Genomic DNA, 22,803 nt, shown 5'->3' with positions numbered 1-22,803 from the left:
GGTAGATGACCTTTCACCAGAACTGGGAAAATGCTGGCGATGAACAGCTTTTAAGCAAGTACAGAGCCAGGGTAAAGAGGGGGCAGGAAAAGAACAAAAGGGAAAGGTCTGTGATAGAGTGGAGGACAGGAGTGATTAAATGGCAAAACAGATGATGGTGCAAGGCAAAAAGAGCTGATAATGGGGCAGACATGCAAATAAAAGATGGGACCTGATGGGGTGTAAATGGTTACAGTCCAAGAGAAAATGGGTGATTAAGATCTAAAGTAGTTAAACTCAATGTTAAGGCTGGAAGGCTGTAACATGCCTAGTAGAAAGATGAGGTGCTCTTCCTCGAGCTTGTGGCGAGCTTCATTGGAACAGTGTGGAAGGCCGAGGATAGAGAGGTCAGAGTGGGAGTGGGATGGAGAATTAAAGTGTCAAGTGACCGGAAGCTCAGGGTCACACTTACAGACCATTCTTCATGTGTGAGCCCAGGCAGTGAGTGTCACATTTTAACCAACTAGACCCGTGTCTATAGGTGAGCAGTAATTAGCAATGCTTGGCAAACAATATCACGTATTTCATTGAGATGAAATACAATACACTTTTCTGTGACTCTGCACCAGACATCACTGGAGTTTGAATACTCAATAGCTCCTTGTTGTCCTTTAATACAAATAGTACAGTTTAAAGCATGCCCAAACACAACTTTGCTCAAAAACTGTAGAGATTTGCATTGATATTATGTGATTTGAGAAGCATAAATTACTGAGTATATTTTAGTGGACCCAATGAGGAGATATAAATCCCATCATCCACATCTGAATTTCCCCCAAGTATATTGTCATTCCCGGTCAGCTGTTGCCTTGGTGGGGTACTGTAGTAACATTTCAGATCATTTGGTGAATTGTCCAGAACAAGGCAGCACTGAAGCTACAACTACTGCTGATGTTCTCTTTTTCTTCCTGCCACGTTTGGTAACTCCCTGCAACACCCTTTCACCTCACATAGACGATTAGTGGAAAAATAATAAGGTGAGGCTTCCTCCCTCCTGTTATGAAAAACTAGAGATAGGCTGATAAGAACTATAATTGTCATTCAGGGTACACCATGTATTTTTATTCCTTTCCAAACTTGAAAGGTGTGTCTCCTCCTATTAAGAATATCCCACGGATGTTTATTACATAGATAATCAGCAAGGACATCAAAGATACTCAGTCCGGTGTAAAAATAACTTTGAAGGCAGTAAATCAGGAAGAAATCAGGAAGGAATCAGTTCTTACCCTCCTCTTCCTCTTCAACATCACTTAGAGTTTTATCTTCATCAAATCCAGAGCTAGTGGAGCTCTCGGAGCTGGTGACACTAGCCAGCCTTTTCTTTTTACCTTCCACCAGGCCCATGGGGGACTTTTCTTGAATTTGATCTGTCTGCAGAGTAGTCTCCTACACACAGGTAGAACACAGGAAGAGAGCTTTAAAGAAACAATGGGCTCAATTTTAAAAGGGCGGCGGGATGGCAGCGGGGGTGTGGGGGGTGATTTGAGGGCGCCAAACCCGCAAGGGAAGTAAGCAGGTTGCGATCGCAACCCTAATGAGGGCAATTAAAGCCTCTTCCAGGTTTCGTGCCTGGCAGCCATCCTGATTGACAGGCTGGCTGCCGACAGGAGCTGCACATCTGGGATGGGGGGTGGGGGCGATGGAGAAAGAGAGAGAGAACTCATCGGCCATTGCAAGAGAGAGTGAGGGGGGAGACAAAGATCGGGGGGGGGGGGGGAGAGGACATCGGAAGGGGGGGTGCAGAAGACATCAGACATCGGAAGGGGGGGATAGACATCGGACATCGGAGAGACATCGGACATCGGAGCAGGGGGGTGCAGGTGACATCATTTGTAAGGTATATTTATTTATTTTTTTACCATAGGAAATGTAAAGTCATTTAATTTATTTAGTTTATTTTTGACTGATCCGGCCCTTCCCGTCTGGTTTCACCAGGCGTGAATCGGAAGCTGTGGGAAAGCCGCCCAGATAAGGTCAAAATCTTTTAAACTATTCAATATGCCAAAAATAGACTACCTTAAGTACCTCAATGAGGTATATTTGCTTGTTTAAATAGCATCCCGCCAGCTTTAATTGTCGGCGGGATGTCCGGGTTCAGGAACAGCGTGCGCACCCAGATGACTCTGGGTCGTGCGCGTTCTTCAGTGGTTGGAGCCGGGAATTTTGCCCGCTCCGGATTACTCCGATTTTCTTTCCCCCCCCCCCCCCCGCCCCCAACACACCCGGACTTTCATTTTAAAATTGAGCCCAATATGTTTTGAAAATACACAGCAGCTAAAGTGAACGCCTGATATTTTACTATGTTTTACCTGTCCCCCTCCCCCGTCAGCTATGGCAACTCACTACCCAGCCAAGACAAGCAGTTAAATGGAAGACTAACTCCTTCACTGGTGCCATTACTAAGCTTACTGAAAAGAGCTCATGTTGGGAAGGAAAAATTCAGTTTCTAGATGCTTTTCAATACCACTGATTCATTTCTAGCTGTGGATTGCACAGAATATTGTTGTGAAAACATACTATGGAGTAGAAATTAGACCTTGTTGCTCCCGTTTTATAAGTATAAAATAGACGCAATAAGGCACTATTTCGGTTACTAATGTCGTGCGCCCCAAGGACGCCTGAAAAACGTCCGATCTACAATTTGCTCGGACCATTTTCCAGGCGTCCGAGGAAGCCAACTAAAACAGGCCCCTCGCATATGTTAATGAAGGGCCTAACGCCAGTTTTAGGACTATTCAGTGAAATTGGGCTGTCCTGAGTGGAACAGGCATAAGGCCTGCTCCAGGTTTTCGAGATGTGGCCTAGCCAGCAGCCGCCACTGATATGGTGAGTTTAATTTTTGTTTTCAATTGATGTGGAGCCAGGAGGAGCAGGAGTGTTCCTCAACTTTGCCAAAATTTGCCCACCTGCAATTATTTAGATGAAGCCTGAGGACCAATTTGTCGCAATCCTCAGGCCTCCTCTGTCTTTGGGTGCAGGGGTCGTTTCCTGCGCCCATTTGGCACCTGAAAACTGCCTAAATGAATTTCTAGGCCTATGGCAGGACACAAGTTCTTGCACATGATTCTCAATGTGGTGAATTCCTACTCATGGCAATGGCATAACGTTGGCAGCTGCTGAATACAGACAAAATCAGGGTAAGTCCATTTTTTATATTTACTAATGTCTCTCAGTCACTCCTTGATATTATGTTTTAAGTTTTAAAACTGCTGGCAAGTGGTAGTCCAGGAACTGATGCATTATGTAGAATTTCCCTGCTGTGAATGAAAATACTGCCCATGGACGTCTATTTCCATTCATTGCATTCATTAAGTTGGCAGCTCAATAATTCAGTAATATTAAAAAAATTAGACCTTTAATTTGCAATCACCTTGTGCAGCACAAAGTTATTCCTCTTGCTTTTGAGATAGTTGGAGAGGTTGCCATATTTACAGTATTCAACAATCACCATCAAAGGACCTGTGTATGGAAAAATAAAGCATAATGTAAATCTAATGTAACTCTTTAAAAGAATACTCTAGGTTAAGACATGGAGTAATTTTCTACGTTTGTATTTCCATCAGGGAGCCTTGTCCGCCATTCGTGCACACCGGGAAATCATGAGTGTGCTCTCTATGATTTGACAATATGCACAACTGGCTGGAGAGGCTCTCTGTCTGCATCACAAACTTGGATAATCAGCGCTTGAAGATCAAAAAACCTTTCTTGGTGAACATGTATTTTTTAAAACTTACCATTCAACAACTGGTGCCCTGATGGGGCTGTTCCCTTAGTATGATGTTTCTGAGGCTCGACAGTGATATATAACGTTTCTTCTCTCAGCTTCTACTCCTAGCATCCTCAGCTGCTCACTTCTTGCAATTGGAACTACAGGGATTCTGGGATCCAAGACCAGGCAGAGAAACTTCATATTTCAATGCTTAACCTCAGATGTACTGCAAAACTCATGGTATCTGATTGAGAAGCCAACCATTTGCTTTGGAAGATGTAATAAAATGAATTCGGCTTATAAATTTAAAAAAAAAAATAAGGGACATGAAATCCGTGAGGGAATGGCTAATCTTACACCGTGACATGCTGAACTTCTGTTCCTCCCTTACATGGACAAATATCATGAGAAACAGCCTGGATCCCCATAAAAAGGGAACAATTCTTAAAAGATTTACTGATTTTTACATAGGGAGAAATGGCCAGGGTCAAAGGGGGCCTGGGCAGACAGGCATCGGATCTTCCGATGCACTTAGAAAAGTGCGGGTACAATTTTGTCTTTTAAAAAGCATTTGGACAGTTACATGGGTAAGATGGGTATAGAGGGATATGGGCCAAGTGCAGGCAATTGGGACTAGCTTAGTGGTATAAACTGGGCAACATGGAAATGTTGGGCCGAAGGGCCTGTTTCCATGTTGTAACTTCTATGATTCTATGATTCTATGATTCCGGTCGATTAGTACATAGTGCCAGTGGGTCCTGGAGATGTATGCAGCAGTGCTTATCTGCCTACCTGATGTAAATTAGGTGCCCTCCCACTGACCCGAAAACTCTGGAGGGGTCAGTGCTAGAGGGTACTGGTGGATGCGATCCCAGCATAACCACCAGGATTGTATCATGAGGACGTTCAAGGCCTAGATATGCGACAGAGATTGGGGTATTTTTCACATCAACATTGAAGAACCTTATTTTAGAACATGCCTTTCATACTGTTGTTATCATATGCATTTGTACTGTGCATCATATACCATCGATGCCTTTGAGCTATATGGGTAAAGTTAGTGGTATCCAAATATTGAGGACTTGATTGCAGGAGTTACCAATAAAAAGTAAGCAATAATGCTGACATCCTGGCCACTGTTTCCCATGGGCATCCTCCCATCCCCAAGGACTTTGTGATGCCTTAATTTTTGGCATATTTATCCCCTTTTCTTCATCTGCCTGGCCTGATGTTTGCGTCCAAAAGGACATGCGCTCAGCTAAACCTTTCTGTAGCTGGCCACCTCTCTGATCTGGTTTTCATTCCGTCACTTCAGCCTTTGCATGATGACTATCCATTCAACAAGGCTGGGACTGGGAACAAATAAGCAGAGTGGATCTGGAACCTGAAACTGAATCTGTAACCTCCCCCAATGCCCTTCAAATAACATTTCAATATTTTCTAAGTGCATATAGAAAATATAGGAGGTGAAGTTGCATGGCTGTAGCGCAAAACTGGGGGGGTGGGGTAGTGAATTGGCAGCTTGTTTTACAACCCAGACAACTTTCTTTTCCACTGAAATCAATGGAAAGCAGCCCCTGCAGCCACAGCTAAATGTAAGTTTTAAAAAAAATATTTGAAAAAAAACCTTTATGTGGAGCCAGGGGGAGCACAAGTGCTCCCCCAACTCCACATTCGTCACGATCGGCCCCCCACCATAGCCTACTCCAACCCCCACCCCCCTCTAGGGATATAACTTTGGGCCGCTGCTGGTGAGGCAAGTGGCCTGACATTCGGGACCCGTAATGCGCAAGCTGCCTGTGCATAAAATGTTAATTACGTCCAGGGCACTCATTTTTAAAACCAACCCCAATCTATGTATCCATGGACAAACTAGAATTGGAAATTGGGCGTCAAAAATAATTATGTTACCATATAACCATGACTATATTTATGAGTAATGAACTGTTCCACTTTCAACCATCTGCTCTAGTATTGCCAGGCCTGTAGGAATCATTACTGTTACTGATAAAAAGTATATTATCTGGAGAGATAATAAAATAGCACCTTTTAAAAAGAAAATAATTTTCACACATGGGGGAGATTTCTTCTTTTTGTAATTTACAGCAAGGTCATAAATGTGCTTTTTTATGGTTTTGCTACAAACAGCAAACAGAGGGGATCTTCTGCTGAGGTTTATTTTGCCACAGGTTTTTTCCATTAACAAAAATAAGCTGTCATTTTGCAGCCAAACCTTAATGAATATGTTGTTCTGTGCTATTATTAAATTCCAATGGACTGTCAAGGCAGTTGTGATGTTACAAACCTCCATGTCTGGTGCATGCTCCCAACAAATTCACCACATTCAGATGGTGTCCGATATGAATCAAGATCTTCAGTTCTGACATTAAAGCTTTATATTCACTGGGTGTGGCCCCCTCTGGGAAGAAAGTAATATTAAACAACTTAAAGAACTAAAATAGTAATGTTCAGCTTTGGTGTTTTCAATATCATATCAATTAAAAAGAATAAACAAGTAAAGGTTTTTATGTCATACACAGGCATATAAATGCAAATATGAAACATGCACATAAAGAACTGGAATCATTCTGTAATCATCATCAATTTTAAGACAAAACTAACGTTTGTCATTTTGCAGACTCCATTCTTTATCTTATTTTTCTCTTTAGACAGGATACATGCATGATATGTCAAACACGCAGTCCCCAAAATTCCTCAGGGGTCCTGCTGATCGTCCACCCTAACTGTATGTTGGAACAGTAGAGACCTAGCAGGTTTCCACTGTTTCTGGGAGGTTCCTGGTTGCTTTGTAAGGGCCGCAACCTCTATCCACCCCTTATAAGGTAAATGATGGTCAGGGGCGGAGCCTCACTAAACTGGAAGTTCCCGCTCCTCAGACTGGACAGGGACCTGGCATAATTATGGAGGCCCAGACGCTGAATGCATAGAGGCGTATCGCCCTCTACAAGGGCTGCACCAGTGATCTGGCTTCCTGAAGATTTTTTAACAGTCAGGAGGAGGGGTGGGGGGGAGGGCCTCGGTGACCACCCCCACCCGTGGGCGGGTGGATACCAAGGCCATCTGATATGAGTAAGCGGGCACTGGAGATGCACCTAAAGTGGTGTTTGCATCCACCTGACCCACATAAATAAGTTGTCAACCCACTGACTGCACAATCTCAGGTAGGGTCAGTGCTGGAAGCCACCCTCAAGTACGATCCTGACTTAACTGAAGAATTTAGCAGCCAAAGTATTTTACAACAGAATTTGAAACAATAGCCCTCATTTTCAAATATTTAATCTCTGATCCAATATGGCCTCTTGTTCCTTACATGACACAATTACATATCCATTTGTAAGCAGATAAAGCTGCATTCAATAAACAGGAATGTACAGGCAAGCAATATTTTCACATAATGACTCTTAATGAATGATGCTACCGAAGGGAGAGATGGAGTGTTATAACTGACAAAATCCTCATAAATGAAAAGATCACATTTTCTTTCAGCTCAAAAGTAAAATGATTCAACATTTTCCAAGTACACTTTTTAAATGTACTAAATTTGTTAAACTGTTGCAGTTGTTATGATAGTTCAATAATCAAGTACCTTTTAGCATTTTAATGGCAACAGTTTTGCATGTGGATGATTTATTGATGCCAAAAGCAGAAGCTTCCACCACCTTCCCAAAAGCCCCACGGCCAAGAGCTTTACCTGTAGATCAAGACAAGCAAAGATAAGTAGATAACTTCAGAAAGAATTATTCCCATTTTCTCGAGAGCTCACAATGTAATTATCAGTCTCAGAGCACTGGTGTAGTAGTTCAGATAAGCTGGTGTTCCAGCCACTTGACAAGAGTGATTTTTGCACTGGTTTCCTCTTCAAATATAGATACTGTAACAGAAATCTGAAAATGTTAGCTAGATTCTGTAGATTATGGAAGAGTTCCTGCAGATTGGAGGGTGGCAAATATAACCCAACTATTTAAAAAAGGAGGGAGAGAGAAAACAAGGAACTACAGACCGGTTAGCCTAACATCAGTAGTAGGGAAAATACTAGAGTCTATTATAAAGGATGTGATAACAGGACACTTAGAAAATATCAATGGGATTAAACAAAGTCAACATGGATTTATGAAAGGGAAATCATGTTTGACAAACCTACTGGAGTTTTTTGAGGATGTAGCTGGTAGAATAGATTAGGGAGAACCAGTGGATGTGGTTTATTTGGATTTTCAGAAGGCCTTTGATAAAGTCCCACATAAGCACATGGAATTGGTGATAATATACCGGCATGGATTGAAAATTGGTTAACAGACAGGAAACAGAGAGTAGGAATAAATGGGTCTTTTTCAGGGTGGCAGGCAGGGATCGGTGCTTGGGCCCCAGCTATTCACAATATATATCAATGATTTGGATGAGGGAACCAAATGTAATATTTCCAAGTTTGTTGACGACACAAAACTAGATCGGATTGTGAGTTGTGAGGAGGATGTTAGAGGCTTCAAGACGATTGAGACAAGTTGAGTGAGTGGGTAAATATATGACAGATGCAGTATAATGTGGATAAATGTGAAGTTATCCACTTCGGAAGAAAAAAACAGAAAGGCAGCGTATTATTTAAATGGTGATAGATTGGGGAATGTTGATGTACAAAGTGATCTGGGTGTCCTTGTACACCAGTCACTGAAAGCAAACATGCAGATGCAGCAAGCATTTAGGAAGGCAAATGGTATGTTGGCCTTCATTGCAAGAGGATTTGAGTACAGGAGCAAGAATGTCTTACTGCAGTTATACAGGGCCTTGGTGAAACCACACCTGGAGTATTGTGTGCAGTTTTGGTCTCCTTACCTAAGAAAGCATATACTTGCCATGGAGGGAGTGCAGCGAAGGTTCACCAGACTAATTCCTGAGATGGCAGGACTGTCGTATGAGCAGAGATTGGGTCAACTCGGCCTGTAGTCACTCGAGTTTAGAAGAATGAGAGGGGATCTCATTGAAACATATAAAATTCTGACAGGGCTGGACATACTGGATGCAGGGAGGATGTTTCCCCTGGCTGGGGGGTCCAGAACGAGGGTTCCCAGTCTCAGGATACGGGGTAGGACATTTGGGACTGAGATGAGGAGAAATCTTTTCACTCAGAGGATGGTGAACCTGTGGAATTCTCTACCACAGAAGGCTGTGGAGGCCAAGTCACTGAATGTATTTAAGAAGGAGATAGATAGATTTCTAGACATGAAAGGCATCAAGGTTATGGGGAGAGAGCGGGAATATGGTATTGAGATAGAGGATCAGCCATGATCATATTGAATGGCGGAGCAAGCTCGAAGGGCCGAATGGCCTACTCCTGTTCCTATTTTCTATGTTTCTATGTTTCTAAAGCAATGCTTTCATCAGACCTCTAAATAGGGATTTCATAGAATCATAGAAAGTTACGCTACAGAAGGCAGCCATTCAGCCCATCGTGTCCGTGCCGGCCGAAAAAGAGCTATCCAGCTTAATCCCACTTTCCAGCACTTGGTCCATAGCCCTGTAGGTCACGGCACTTCAAGTGCACATCCAAGTACTTTTTAAATGAGTTGAGGGTTTCTGCCTCTACCATCCTTTCAGGCAGTGAGTTCCAGACACCCACCACCCTCTGGGTGAAAAAATTTCTCCTCTGCCCCCCTCTAATCCATCTACCAATTACATTAAATCTATGCCCCTGGTCACTGATCCCTCTGCTAAGGGAAATAGGTCCTCCCTATCCACTCTATCTAGTCCAGTCATAATTTTATATACCTGAATGAAATCTCCCCTCAGCCTCCTTTGTTCCAAAGAAAACAACCCCAGCCTATCCAATCTTTTCTCATAGCTAAAATTCTCCAGCTCTGGCAACGTCCTCGTAAATCTCTTCTGTATCTTCTCTTGTGCAATCATATCTTTCCTGTAATGTGGTGACTAGAACTGTATGCAGTACTCAAGCTGTGGCCTAAACAATGTTTTATACAGTTCTAGCATAATCTCCCTGTTCTTATATTCTATGCCTCGGCTAATAAAGGAAAGTATCCCGTATGCCTTTTTAACTACTTTATCTACCTGTCCTGCTACCTTCAGGGATCTGTGGACATGCACTCCAAGGTCCCTCACTTCCTCTACACCTCTCAGTATCGTCCCATTTAGTGTGTACTCCCTTGCCTTGTTTGCCCTCCCCAAATGTATTAACTCACATTTCTCTGGATTGAATTCCATTTGCCACTTTTCTGCCCACCTGACCAGTCCATTGATATCTTCCTGCAGTCTAAAGCTTTCATCCTCACTATCAACCACACGGCCAATTTTTGTATCATCTGCAAGCTTCTTGATCAAGCCCCCCACATTCAAATCCAAATCATTAATATATACCACAAGAAGCAAGGGGCCTAGTACTGAGCCTTGCAGATCCCCCCTGGAAACAGCCTCCAGGTCGCTAAAACACCCGTCAACCATTACCCTTTGCTTCCTGCCACTGAGCCAATTTTGGATCTAAATAGCCACGTTCCCTTGGATCCCATGTGGGACCCAAGTCAAAAGCTTTACTAAAATCCATGTTCACTACATCAAATGCGTTACCCTCATCGTGGGTGCAGCAGGTGATCAAGAAGGCCAACGGAATGTTGGCTTTTATTGCTAGGGGGATAGAATATAAAAACAGGGAGGTATTGCTGCAGTTATATAAGGTATTGGTGAGACCGCACCTGGAATACTGCATACAGTTTTGGTCTCCATACTTAAGAATAGACATACTTGCTCTCGAGGCAGTACAAAGAAGGTTCACTCGGTTAATCCCGGGGATGAGGGGGTGGACATATGAGGAGAGGTTGAGTAGATCAGGACACTACTCATTGGAGTTCAGAAGAATGAGAGGCGATCTTATTGAAATATATAAGATTGTGAAGGGGCTTGATCGGGTGGATGCAGTAAGGATGTTCCCAAGGATGGGTGAAACTAGAACTAGGGGGCATAATCTTAGAATAAGGGGCTGCTCTTTCAAAACTGAGATGAGGAGAAACTTCTTCACTCAGAGGGTAGTAGGTCTGTGGAATTTGCTGCCCCAGGAAGCTGTGGAAGCTACATCATTAAATAAATTTAAAACAGAAATAGACAGTTTCCTAGAAGTAAAGGGAATTAGGGGTTACGGGGAGCGGGCAGGAAATTGGACATGAATTTAGATTTGAGATTAGGATCAGATCAGCCATGATCTTATTGAATGGCGGAGCAGGCTCGAGGGGCTGATTGGCCTACTCCTGCTCCTATTTCTTATGTTCTTATTGTTTTTGAACTTCTCAGAAATATGCCTACATATTTGCTCTTCTATCTCTCTCTGACTGTTTGGAGATCTATAGTACACTCCCGGCAGTGTGATTGCCCCCTTTTTGTTCTTTAGCTCAACCCATATGGCCTCATTTGATGATCCTTCTAACATATCATCCCTCCTCACAGCTGTAAGGATTTCCTACCATCTTCTCCTTGAAAAAAATGTGGATATGCTAAGACTGGTGGCTGTAATTGTACTAAAACTAGTTAACTGTAATGAGATTAACACAATAGCAGTAAAGGAAAACTGCTGAAATAAAATAATAAAATAACCTTGTTTTGTTTTGTAACTTTCCTCACTTATAAGTGGGAGATAAAAATACTGCTGAAAACCTTTAATTCCTCACACCGTTGATTTTTAAATTCCATCAGTTTCTGTGGCAAAGTTTAAGGTCAGTAAAGTATAGTGACACTGACATTTGCTCATCAGCCCTGAGTTCCATTCAATCATAGAGCCAGGACTCCAAGACAAAGTCTAGGAGCCAGCTATATAAAAACTGGTGCTTTTGGGTTTGGATGTGTAAAATGAAAAAACTTTGAAATGGCTGTTGTAGGAGGTTCCATTATTTTTTGACTGTGAGTGCCTTCACCTCCAACTTATAAGCAAGAAACATTTAGTAACAAGAAAACCATGACACACTGCAGCTACAAATTAGTTAATTAACATACAGGGAAAATAACAAGATCTCAAGAAAGTTAGTAAGTCAGTGCCATTTGGGGAGTGCTATTTTACCATAACTGGAACAAATCTCAGCAAACGGTTATGCTATGATTTTATTTGCAAATGCCTATTTATTAGCAATTCTGGTCTAATAAATGGACTATCCTCATTCTTTGAGATATAACAGAGTAGCAACTTATCCAATTAAGAGGAGATAGACATCAGAGGGCCGAAATTCATCAGTGCTCAAGGCGCACTCCCACTGTAGTGGAAGGACTGGAAAATTGGCTGGCATAAAGATATAGGAGTTCCTCCACCAGCCCCTGCAAGACAGTGAGATGGAGGGGGCAGGGCCAGGGGTGTGGACTGCATACATTGTGAATTCTCAAGATCTTGGTTTCACAGTAGGCTGGGTCATGTTCAGAAGCCAGTCTGCCCAGTGAGAAGAGGTGTACCAGTCTCTTCTCTGGCAGAAGTGGTTAATTATGCAATACCCTGCTTACCACTTAATTAACCTCTAGGGAAAAGGGATACAAGTGTGCTGAGTATGCTACTGAAAGATAACCTTGGCTGTAGGGATTGTAATTTTTACTGCTAATTTGGCAAACCTTTGGCTCTTGGTGCCAATAAAAAATGAAGCTGGAGCCAATACTGCTGCCATGGCTCCAGTTTGTCCATCTTAAGTACATTCTGTTATTGCTTCTGTGACACGCAACTCACAGAAATCCATAAAATGCAGGGAACAACCGTGTGTCTCACCCAAAGGAACAGCTTTGGAATATGCTTCTGTTATCAGTTTAACCTATAACTTACACTTCCTGTCTTAAAATACATCAAGGAACCAAGGGAAGCACTTTTTTTGGCAAGGAAGAGAGTTCAAAATACAGTTGACTTCTCTTAAACACATATCTGGTTGAGCCATGCAGACCAGGATGGTCCCAGGTTCAATCCCCTTTTTGCTGAGTTAGCTGATTCTAACCAGGACAGCATTAAAGGCAGCATAATTGGCTGTAGTGCTCCTGAATTAGCAAGGGAAAAGTCAGCTATGATTCCCACTCCTAATTATCCATCAACAACTGCTGCAAATGCCTATGGGAAAATATCAGGTGAGGATAGTGTCGGGCTTGCCTCACTATCAAGTAGCTTACCAAAATTTAGGCTTAGATTTTCCTTAAGAAAACTGCCTGTTTTTGGACAGTGTAGAGGTAGTCTGGCAAGTAAAATGAGGTAGAGTGATCCTCTGCTGAAACTCCAGCCCTAAAAATGGCCACCACTATTTCCTTCCCATGACTCACTTTATCCCTGATCTGCCCACTGGAAGCGTACCCCACTGGGGGGGGCTTGGCTGTGATTTTCCTTTGTTTCCTGTCACTTATTGCCCCTGCAAATCACCGCCACTGTGGTGGTACTGAGCATACATGATGGCCCACAGGCGGGAAGATTTCAGGTCACACAGGTGCGATTCTGCAATGCTGTTTTGGCTACGAGTCATTTCCACTACTTTGAAGCTGCAGTTTTTGAGCATTAAAGGTACTTTGTGAAATTTGCTGAGAATTTAAAGGGACATCTGCATAGTAAAATAATGGATTTTTCTCTGAGGATTACATTGTTCCTATACTTTGAGGAAGAAGATGATGAGGAGATAGAGGATGGAAGCCAGGCGAGTGCAGCAGCATGCCTGCTGGCAACACCCGACCTGGAGCTATCCGTGCCACAGGATCCACAGACCACAGAGGATCTATCTGGATTTTTCATACAGCCAGTGTTTGAGGAATCTGTGTTTTCCCCCTGACACTGTCAGAGATATGTGAGCTGCTGGAACCTGACTTGCAGCCTCTTTCCACCAGGGCCACTGCCTTGTTTGTTGCTGTGAAGGTGCTAACAGCATTTAACTTTCATGCACCCAAATGCTTTCAGGCAGCATCTGGTGACATTAATTACATCAGTCTGTCAGCAGTTTATCTCTGCATTAGTCATCTCATGGATGCCCTGTTCAGGCACGCCTCTGACTCTATTCAGTTCCACATGAGTCCAGATCTGGGATACCCGCATCATCCATTGCTGATGACAACTTTATGGAATCCAGTGACAGAGGCAGAAAGCAGGTTCGATTAGGCATTAGATACTACCAGGAATATTGCGAAATAGACCATCAAAATTTTCAAGTCCCCTTTCTGGTGCCTGAACAGGTCAGCGAGAGTACAATCCAGCAAGGGTTTCCAAAAGTTGTAGTGTCTTGCTGAATCCTGCATAATTTGACCCCGACCGAGGGATTGCACCCAAGCACAGAAGGTGAAGAGGGAGAAGATGCTGAAGCCAATCCCCTGCTCATGATGAAGAATCCTAGTAGAGAAAGGAATGGGTCTTGACACCTGCTAGTGGCACATGCCATCAGGCAAGAGCTCATCTCTAACTTCTTCCAAAAAAGAGGGTGCCTCCAGCTTTATAGAATTACATAGAATCTACATCACAGAAACAGGCCATTCTGCCCATCTGGTCTAAGCCCGTGTTTATACACCACACAAGCCTCTTCCCACTCTAATTATTTCTTCCCACCTTGCCCCCATAATCCCTTTCTCCCCCATGATTGCATTAAGCCTCCCCTTAAATGTGTCAATGTTATCTGCTTCAACCACTCCATATGACAGCAAGTTCCATGTTCTCACCACTCTCTGTGTAAAGGAATTCCTCCTAAATTCTTCATTTGATCTATTAGTAGCTATCTTGTATTTATGCCCCCTTGTTGTAGAATCACCCACAAGTGGAAACAGTTTCTCCACGACCACCCTATCGAACCGCTTTGTAATTTTAAAGAGCTTTATCAGGACTCCTCTTATCTTCTCTTTCACAGGGTAAAAAGCCCTATCCTGCTCAATCTTTCCTGATAACTCTGGTAACATCCTTGTAAATCTTCTGCACTTTCTCCAGTGCTTCAATATCCTTTTAGTAGTATATAGACTAGAATTTCACACAGTAGTCCAAGTGTGGTCTAACCAAGGTTCCATACAAATTTAACATAACCTCCCTGCTTTTGTATTCTATTCCTCGAGAAATGAACCCCAGTACACATTAAAGCCCTTCATGATCCCTTGCCTTGATCTCAGATAACCATTCAGCTAATCTGTAACATCATCAATATTCTCTCTGCGAGAGGACTGTTACAAACATAAATCGCCATGTAACAGGAGGCCTTTCTGGAATAATGTTCAAACACACCAAATTTCCAGAAATGTAAATGTTTACTACCATCTTATGTCTTCATTGTGCCCTACTATTACAACCTTTTATCACCATGACTACCACTTCTGCCTAAAACCTTTTCATACGTGATCACAACCTCTTACTCAACAACAACAACTTGCATTTATATAGCGTCTTCAACATAGTAAAACATTTCAGGACACTTCACAGGAGCATAATTAGGCAAAAACTGACACTGAGCCAAAGAAGGAGACATTAGAACATGAGTCCAAAAGCTTGATCAAAGAGGTAGGTTTTAAGTAGCGTCTTAAAGGAGGAGAGAGAGATGGAGAGGCTGAGAGGTTTAAGCAGGGAATTCCACAGCTTAAGGCCTGGATGGCTGAAGGCGCGGTCTCCAATGGTGGGACGAAGTTTATGGAGGGCGAAAGATGGGAGGCCGGCCAGCAGAGCATTGGAATAGCTGAATCGGGATGTAACAAAAGCATGGACAAGGGTTTCAGCAGCAGGTGGACTGAGGCAGGGGCAGAGATGAATGATATTACAGAGGTGGAAGCATGTGCTTCCCCTTATATGCTTTTATATTGGATGTGGATGCTGAGTCAATTGAAATTTTTGAGATTGAGACCGTAGATTTTTGTTAGGTAAAGGTATCAAGAGATTTGGAGACAAGGCGGATAAATGGAGTTGAGGTACAGATCAGCTATCATCTAAGAATGTTGGAACAGGCTCGAAATGTTGAATGGTCTACCCCTGTTCCTTTGCGGCCTATTATTGTGCAAAGATGTATGATGATGTTCACACTATAAATAGCAAATGTGCTATCATTACTATGGGATTATTGTGAAATAATTTACAGTTGACCATTGAGAATTTTATGACCAGTATATATTACCCAGCATTCCAGCGCTAACTAGCATTACATTTTTGTGCTCATACCTAGTTTCAGTCTGTCTCGAGGAAATTCCCATTTGTTGGCATCATAAGGAAGACATTCACATTGCTCATCGAGCGGTACTTCATCCGGGTCCATTATGATTGACAGGTAGTCAGTTTTTATTTCTGCTGATCTAGGCTAGTAAATCAAAACATGAGAAAACACTTGCATGAAGGGTGGACCTTCATATTTGTCTTGTAGACTTTTACTGTCTTTATGCCAATACTCATCATCTTAATGGTTAGTAGTTGGAAAGAAAAACATTGTATCATTAAGCATTTCCACTGAAGTAACCTTCAAGGTTCAACAGACTACAACAAAACCACCAGTGTGATCCATTCAAACCTAAATGGCATCTTTCACTGGACTAATTAGCAGTAAGTTATGTACCCTGTCAGACTGTCTTGATTAACCAGCAGGCATGGACAAAATAATCATGCAGTGTCAGGGTTTATTTAACAAGAACAATTATTTATTTAGAAACTTTTATGCAAACATGAAATTCAAAGGGTTTTCATCAAGGAATGCAATCAGAGCTCTGCTTTAAAAATTATTTTAGTTAGGCAAAACCACATAAAATTATCAATGCACAACAGCAACCACAAATAGTTTACACGGGGTTATTTTTAGATTGTGTTTTTAAAAACTATTTCAATACAAAATAATTTATGAAACTTAATAGTCAGATTCTGAAGATGCCTTCCTATTAAAAATCTACAGATTTTTCACATGATGTTCTGTACACAGAATGTCTACTTAATAGGGATTCCTTCACAGTTTCCATCTAACCAACTATCTTAAAACTAAGGGGGTTAATTTCCATGGGGGTACTCCTGCTCGTCCATCATAACTTTGGTGGAAGAGACGCAAAGCTTCGGAAAACCAGCGAGAAAGACATTTACACTATTTTTGCAGGGTTTTTGTGGCTCCACCGCCAAAGTTACGGCAGGCAAGTGGGAGAACCCCCGCGGAAATTCATCTCCCAAATATCCACTAGAGTTCCACAATTACCAAGTCTAATATGCAAGGCTGAGGAGTCACTGGGGTAGAAATTGGACCTCATTGCGTCCGTTTGCTGACCACCCAATTTCACTTCTTCTCTCCAATACTTGCCGATATTATTAGTTTGTCCCACTCATCTGATGCCCATCCCCATCTCCTCTGAAAGAAACCCATCTAAATCCCATCCAGTCTCTCCTATGACTGCCCTATGTCAAACCTCCCCTTCCTTTCCAAGGTCATGGAATATGTTGTTGCTTTTTAGCTATCCTCCCACCTCTTTCTCTCTATTCCTTGTTTGAGTCCCTCTAATCTCGCTTCCACCTCAAACACAATACTGAGGCTCCGTTAGTCAAAGTCACAAATTACATCTTGTGCGACTGTGGACATGGCTGTCTCTACCTTTCCTCATTTTCTTCAACCTCTCTGTAGCCTTCAACATCATTTCATCCTCCTCCAACATTTACCCTCTGCACTACTCTCTCCTGGTTCTGCTTTTACCTGACTCACCTCAGGCACTACATTGCTGTAAATGGTTTCTCCTCTGTGTGCATAGTCACCATGAGTGTAACCAGAGGTGCATCCTGGGCTCCCTCCTCTTCACTATTCCTTGGTGAATTATCCAGAAGTATTTTCCATAGGTATGCTGATGAACCTCAGCTCAACATGCTGCCACCTCCTCAATTGTTTCAAGTTGCTTGTCTGGTATCAAGCTCTGAATGAGCCAAAATCTCCTCCAGCTGAATGCTAGCAAGACCAAGGCCATCCTCAGCAGCAACGCCCTGCCTCCCGCCCCCGCCCCCACATGCTTCTGGCCCCAATTTTTCCCCAGTTACCAATTCCTGTTCAATCTGAGCTCAGCTTCCTCTCCCTCATCTGCCCCATTATCAAAACCGTTAACTTCCATTGGGACATAGGAACAGGAGAAGGCCATTCAGCCCCTCGAGCCTGATCCACCATTCAATTAGATCGTGGCTGATCTGTATCTTAATTCCATTCACCCGCCTTGGTTCCTTAACCCTTAATACCCGAGGAGCAGAGGAGCGGCCCATAAAAAGATGGGAGTCAGGAGAGCAGGATCAGCTGAGGTGGTGGAGCAGAGGAGCAGCCGAGCGCGAGCGTCAGGGAGAGAAAATAAAAAACAAAGTGACGTCAACACAAAGGAAGGAACTGATTGGTGAGAGTTTCTTTTTCTGGTGAGAGTTATTTTTTAAGTCTTTAGTTTATTTTTGTTAAGTTCAGTTAATAATCTAATAAACCGAGGCATGGCAGGGCAGCTCAGACCCGTCGAATGCACATTTTGTGCTATGTGGGAACTCCAGGAACCTTCCCGTGTCCTGGACAACCACAGATGCAAACAAAGTGTCGTTTGCTGGAGGAGCTCGAGCTCCAGGTTTTGGAGCTTGAGCAACAGCTGGCATCGCCGCAGTGCCGCGAGGTTGAGAGCCATGTGGATAGCATGTTTCAGGAGGTGGTCACCCCACAGCTTTAGAGAGTGCAGGCAGAGAGGGACTGGGTGACCGCCAGACAGACAAGGAGGACCACCAGGTAGTGCAGGAGTCTCCTGAGTGCATCTCGCTCTCTAACCAGTATTCAGTTCTGAATACTGGTGGGGGAGAGGGTTCCTCTTTGGATTGCAGCCAGAGCCAAGTTCACAGCACCATGGGTGGCTCAGCTGTATGGGGCGGGGGGGGGGGGGGGGGGAGGGAGGGAGGGGAAAGGTCAGCAAAGCAATAGTGATAGGGGATTCTATAGTTAGGGAGCAGACAGGCATTTCTGTGGCCGCAGATGTGATTCCAGGATTTTATGTTGCCTCCCTGGTGTCAGGGTCATGGATGTCACTGAGCGGCTGCAGAACATTCTAGAGGGGGAGGGTGAACAGCCAGAGGTCGTGGTCCATATCAATACCAATGATATAGGTAGAAAGAGGGATGAGGTCCTGCAGGAAGATTTTAAGGAGTTAGGAAAGAGAATAAGAAGCAGGACCTCAAATGTAGTAATCTCCGGATTACTCCTGGTGCCATGCACTAGTGAGTTTAGAAATAGGAGGCTACAGCAGATGAATGCGTGGCTGGAGACATGGTGCAGGAGGGAGGGCTTTAGATTCCTGGGGCATTGGGACCAGTTCTGGGGGAGGTGGGACCTGTACAAGCCGGACGGGTTGCACCTCAACAGGGCCAGGACCAATATCGTGGCAAGGAGGTTTGCTAGTGCTGTTGGGGAGGGTTTAAACTATCTTGGCAGGGGGTTGGGAACCTGATTCTGATGGGACAGAATCAGAACTGAAGATAGAAGGCAGAAAATCAGTAAATGACTTAGGAAGGCAGAAGAAACAAAGGTTAGAAAATAAACAGCAAGGGAGTTTGGCAGTGCTTAAAGGTATATACCTCAATGCAAGGAACATAGTGAATGAGGCAGATGAGCTGAGGGCACAGATAGACACGTGGCAGTACGATATCTTAGCTATTACAGAAACATGGCTTAAAGAGGGGTAGGAATGGCAGCTCAACATTCCTGGTTACAGGGTTTTCAGACAAGATAGAGAAGGGGATAAAAAAGGAGGGGGGGGGTGGCAATTTTGGTTAAAGAAACAATTACAGCTGTGAAGAGGGATGATATGTTAGAAGGATCATCAAATGAGGTCATATGGGTTGAGCTAAGGAACAAAAAAGAGGCAGTCACATTACTGGGAGTGTACTATAGACTCCCAAACAGTCAGAGGGAGGTAGAAGAGCAAATATGTAGGCAAATTTCTGAAGTGCAAAAACAGTAGGGCAGTAATAGGAGGGGATTTCGAGCCTGCTCCGCCATTCAATAAGATCATGGCTGATCTGATCCTAACCTCAAATTTAAATTCATGTCCATTATCCTGCCCGCTCCCCGTAACCCCTAATTCCCGTTTCTGACCTTATGATGGAGGGAAGGTCATTGATGAAGTAGCTCCAACAACCACTACCATCTTCCTTTGTGCTAGACATGACTCCAGCCACTGGAGAGTTTCCCCCCTGATTCCCATTGACTTCAATTTTACTAAGGCTCCTTGGCGCCACACTCGGTGAAATGCTGCCTTGATGTCAAGGGCAGTCATTCTCACCTCACCTCTGGAATTCAGCTCTTTTGTCCATGTTTGGACCAAGGCTGTAATGAGGTCTGGAGCCGAGTGGTCCTGGCTGAACCCAAACTGAGCATCAGTGAGCAGCTTATTGGTGAGTAAGTGCCGCTTGATAGCACTGTCGACGACACCTTCCATCACTTTGCTGATGATTGAGAGTAGACTGATAGGGCGGACACAACGGATGGACGGATTTTCTACTGCTAAAACAGGCTTCAATCCATTTAGCTAATTTGTCTTTAATTTCAAAAATATGTAGCATGTTAAGGCCTCACTACAGATCCTGTATTAACCTTCCATCACCAGCTGATGTGATGGCGAGATTAATGCTGCTTTTATGTAATGCTGCTATCACTGCCGGCTATGCTGACTTTGGCAGTAGCATGGAGTATCATCTCTAGAGGTGTTTTTTTCTGCATTAAATTACAAACACAGCACTGCCAGTGGCAGATGTTAGGTGGCTGCCCCCTGAGGATCGAGTTGCATAAGCGACCATTTTCTAGCTATGAGAAGCTGAGCACACAGTCCACCTATACATCCAGCAATGCATATTTTTTGCTTTGCTGGCTCGTACATAATTTTCTCCTTACACTGGGGAAACTACATAGCGAAGAAAATAAAAAATCGCAATTAAAGTTATGTTATCACTAGTGCTTTAAAATCTGCTTTGTAGTTTAATGTGGCTGATTTCAAAGCACGGAAATGCCCAACACACTTGAAACAGCTCTAAGATATTAACTGGCCATTAGGCTGTACCCTGAGGTTTTATGTTTGAAGACTGGGTCTTGGAAAAAAAAGAACAGAGCGCGTTGGAAACACTCAGCAGGTCAGGCAGCATCTGTGGAAGAAGGAAGAAAAGTTAACGATTCAGGTCTTATAACCCTCCACCATAACAGTGATTGGGGCTTACCTTTTTGAGTTTACGAATGAAGAGAGTCAGAAGGAGCCAGAAGAGTGCAGCAGCTACACAAGTACATGTCAGGGTTATCAGCTCCAGGTTTGAATTCTCTGTTGATCCTGGAAGCACACAGTAAACATTGGAAAAAATAGAAACTATTTTCTTCTAAAACTTTTGAAAGCACCTTTGAATTTTGTACATCCAATTATTTTTGAAAACAGTGCTTGCACAAAAAATGTCTTGTCTATAATTTTATTCTCCTTTTCATGTATTTCATTTGGTGAAATGTATGCTAGAATTTTCAATATCTTTTTCATTTAATTATCCAGCATTCGTCTTGGATGAGCAAAGGCATTAAACTCACAAAGAAGTTTATCACTTCCTCACATGGTGAAACCACTTGAGGGGAAATAAAATGGGACTAACTTGCAGCAAGAGCAAACTAAATAGGCTAGTGCCAGTCTATAACAAGTTCCAGTGATAAGCTGATGATGGCAACATAAGTTATTCATTGTTGTCAAGATAATGGGGGTGAAATTCAACATCGGTGGCAGCAAAGAATGGGCAATAGTGAATCGACAGCCCGTTTTACATCCAGCCCGATTTCCTTGGGCTGCCCACTTGCTATCTCCCATTTTGTGTTACCGCTAAAGTCGAATTTTACCCCCAATGATTTCATAAAGGCACTTCTTAAAAATTTCTATATTGAAATTCATCCAGTTAGATAAGGTATTATTATAAAAATAACTATCATAATTTTTGGGCACAATTAGAGACATAATGGCTCCAATTACATGAATGTTGTTTTTTTTTGTCTAAGTTGGAATCTATGAAGGCACAACATCTAACAGCTGATGTTGCATCTGCCGTACATTGCTGGCTCCAGAGACATTGAAAGTTATCGAGAGAGGCAATTTTCATAGGTGCCTCTAGAGGCAGCAGATTACCAGTGGCAAATATAGACATAGCCTCTGGAGATGCTGACCAGTGTCTTCTCTGGTCAACCCTCCAGTACAGGTCACTGAGCCAGTTTCTAGCTCAGTGGCCTGTACATGCCTTCCCCCAACTATTTCTGGTGAATTTGCGCTGCACCGCCTCCAAGGTCAATATATCCTTTCTGTGGTGTGGTGCGCAGAACTGAACGCAGTACTCAGATGCACTCTAACCAGAGGTCTATACAACTGTAGTATAACGTCCACCCCTTTGAATTCCAGCCCCAATGAGATGAAGGCCAACATTCCATTAGCCTTTTAAATTTTTTTTTGTACCTGTCCACTAGCTTTTAGTGATTTCTATATATGGACACCAAATCTCTCTGCTCCTCCATAGTTCCTACCTTCTCACCATTTATAAAATACTCTGATCTATCTTTCTTAGGTCCAAAGTGGATGACCTCACTCTTCTTCACATTGAACTCCATCTGCCACAGATTTGGAGTACATACCCATTATCCCTACTCTCTGTCTCCCAAATCCTAACTAATTCCCTACCCATGTCAAAAGAACTTGCAGCCATCACATTGAATATTCCAATGAACTAGTTGTTAAAATACCAACACTATTTGAAAATCAGTCAGTGGCTTCCTGAAAATAAGGGCAATTATATTCAGATGGACATTGCAGCAGCATGACACCCAAAACACTTTCTGGAAAAGTGATCAAATTTAGATTTAAGCATTCTAACTTGTAGTTACATTATTATCCATTATAAAATGATTTTATCCCGCATATATTTTCTGCAAGTTACCTCGAACAGTGATGTAAGCAGAAGTCGCCACAAAGCCTTTCCTGTTTGTAGCTTGGCACTGATATAAGCCTTCATCCTCTTCTTTGACTCTTTCAATAATTAACGTTCTGCTTCCTGGTCCCAGGGTAATACCTTTATACGAAGTATGTGGCAGAGAATTAAACCCATG

General features: G+C 43.0%; 1 protein-coding gene across 2 annotated transcripts in view; it reads right to left on the bottom strand.

Annotated features, from left to right (window-relative positions):
* Positions 1-22,803, bottom strand: part of flt1 (fms related receptor tyrosine kinase 1) — a 206,344-nt gene that overhangs the window by 45,864 nt on the left and 137,677 nt on the right. For both annotated transcript variants that reach the window (XM_067986006.1, XM_067986004.1), the window contains exons 15-21: positions 22,635-22,766; positions 20,901-21,007; positions 15,882-16,017; positions 7,356-7,460; positions 6,054-6,167; positions 3,410-3,498; positions 1,266-1,425 (exon numbers count right to left, since the gene is read on the bottom strand). In XM_067986006.1, coding sequence (XP_067842107.1) covers positions 1,266-1,425; positions 3,410-3,498; positions 6,054-6,167; positions 7,356-7,460; positions 15,882-16,017; positions 20,901-21,007; positions 22,635-22,766 — 843 coding nt within the window. The remainder of the gene's footprint in view (positions 1-1,265; positions 1,426-3,409; positions 3,499-6,053; positions 6,168-7,355; positions 7,461-15,881; positions 16,018-20,900; positions 21,008-22,634; positions 22,767-22,803) is intronic.

The sequence above is a fragment of the Heptranchias perlo genome, chromosome 6, assembly GCF_035084215.1.
Source record: "Heptranchias perlo isolate sHepPer1 chromosome 6, sHepPer1.hap1, whole genome shotgun sequence".
Lineage (NCBI taxonomy): Eukaryota > Metazoa > Chordata > Chondrichthyes > Hexanchiformes > Hexanchidae > Heptranchias > Heptranchias perlo.
Note: the sequence above shows the minus strand (reverse complement) of the source record. Positions and strands in the feature narration are given on the sequence as shown.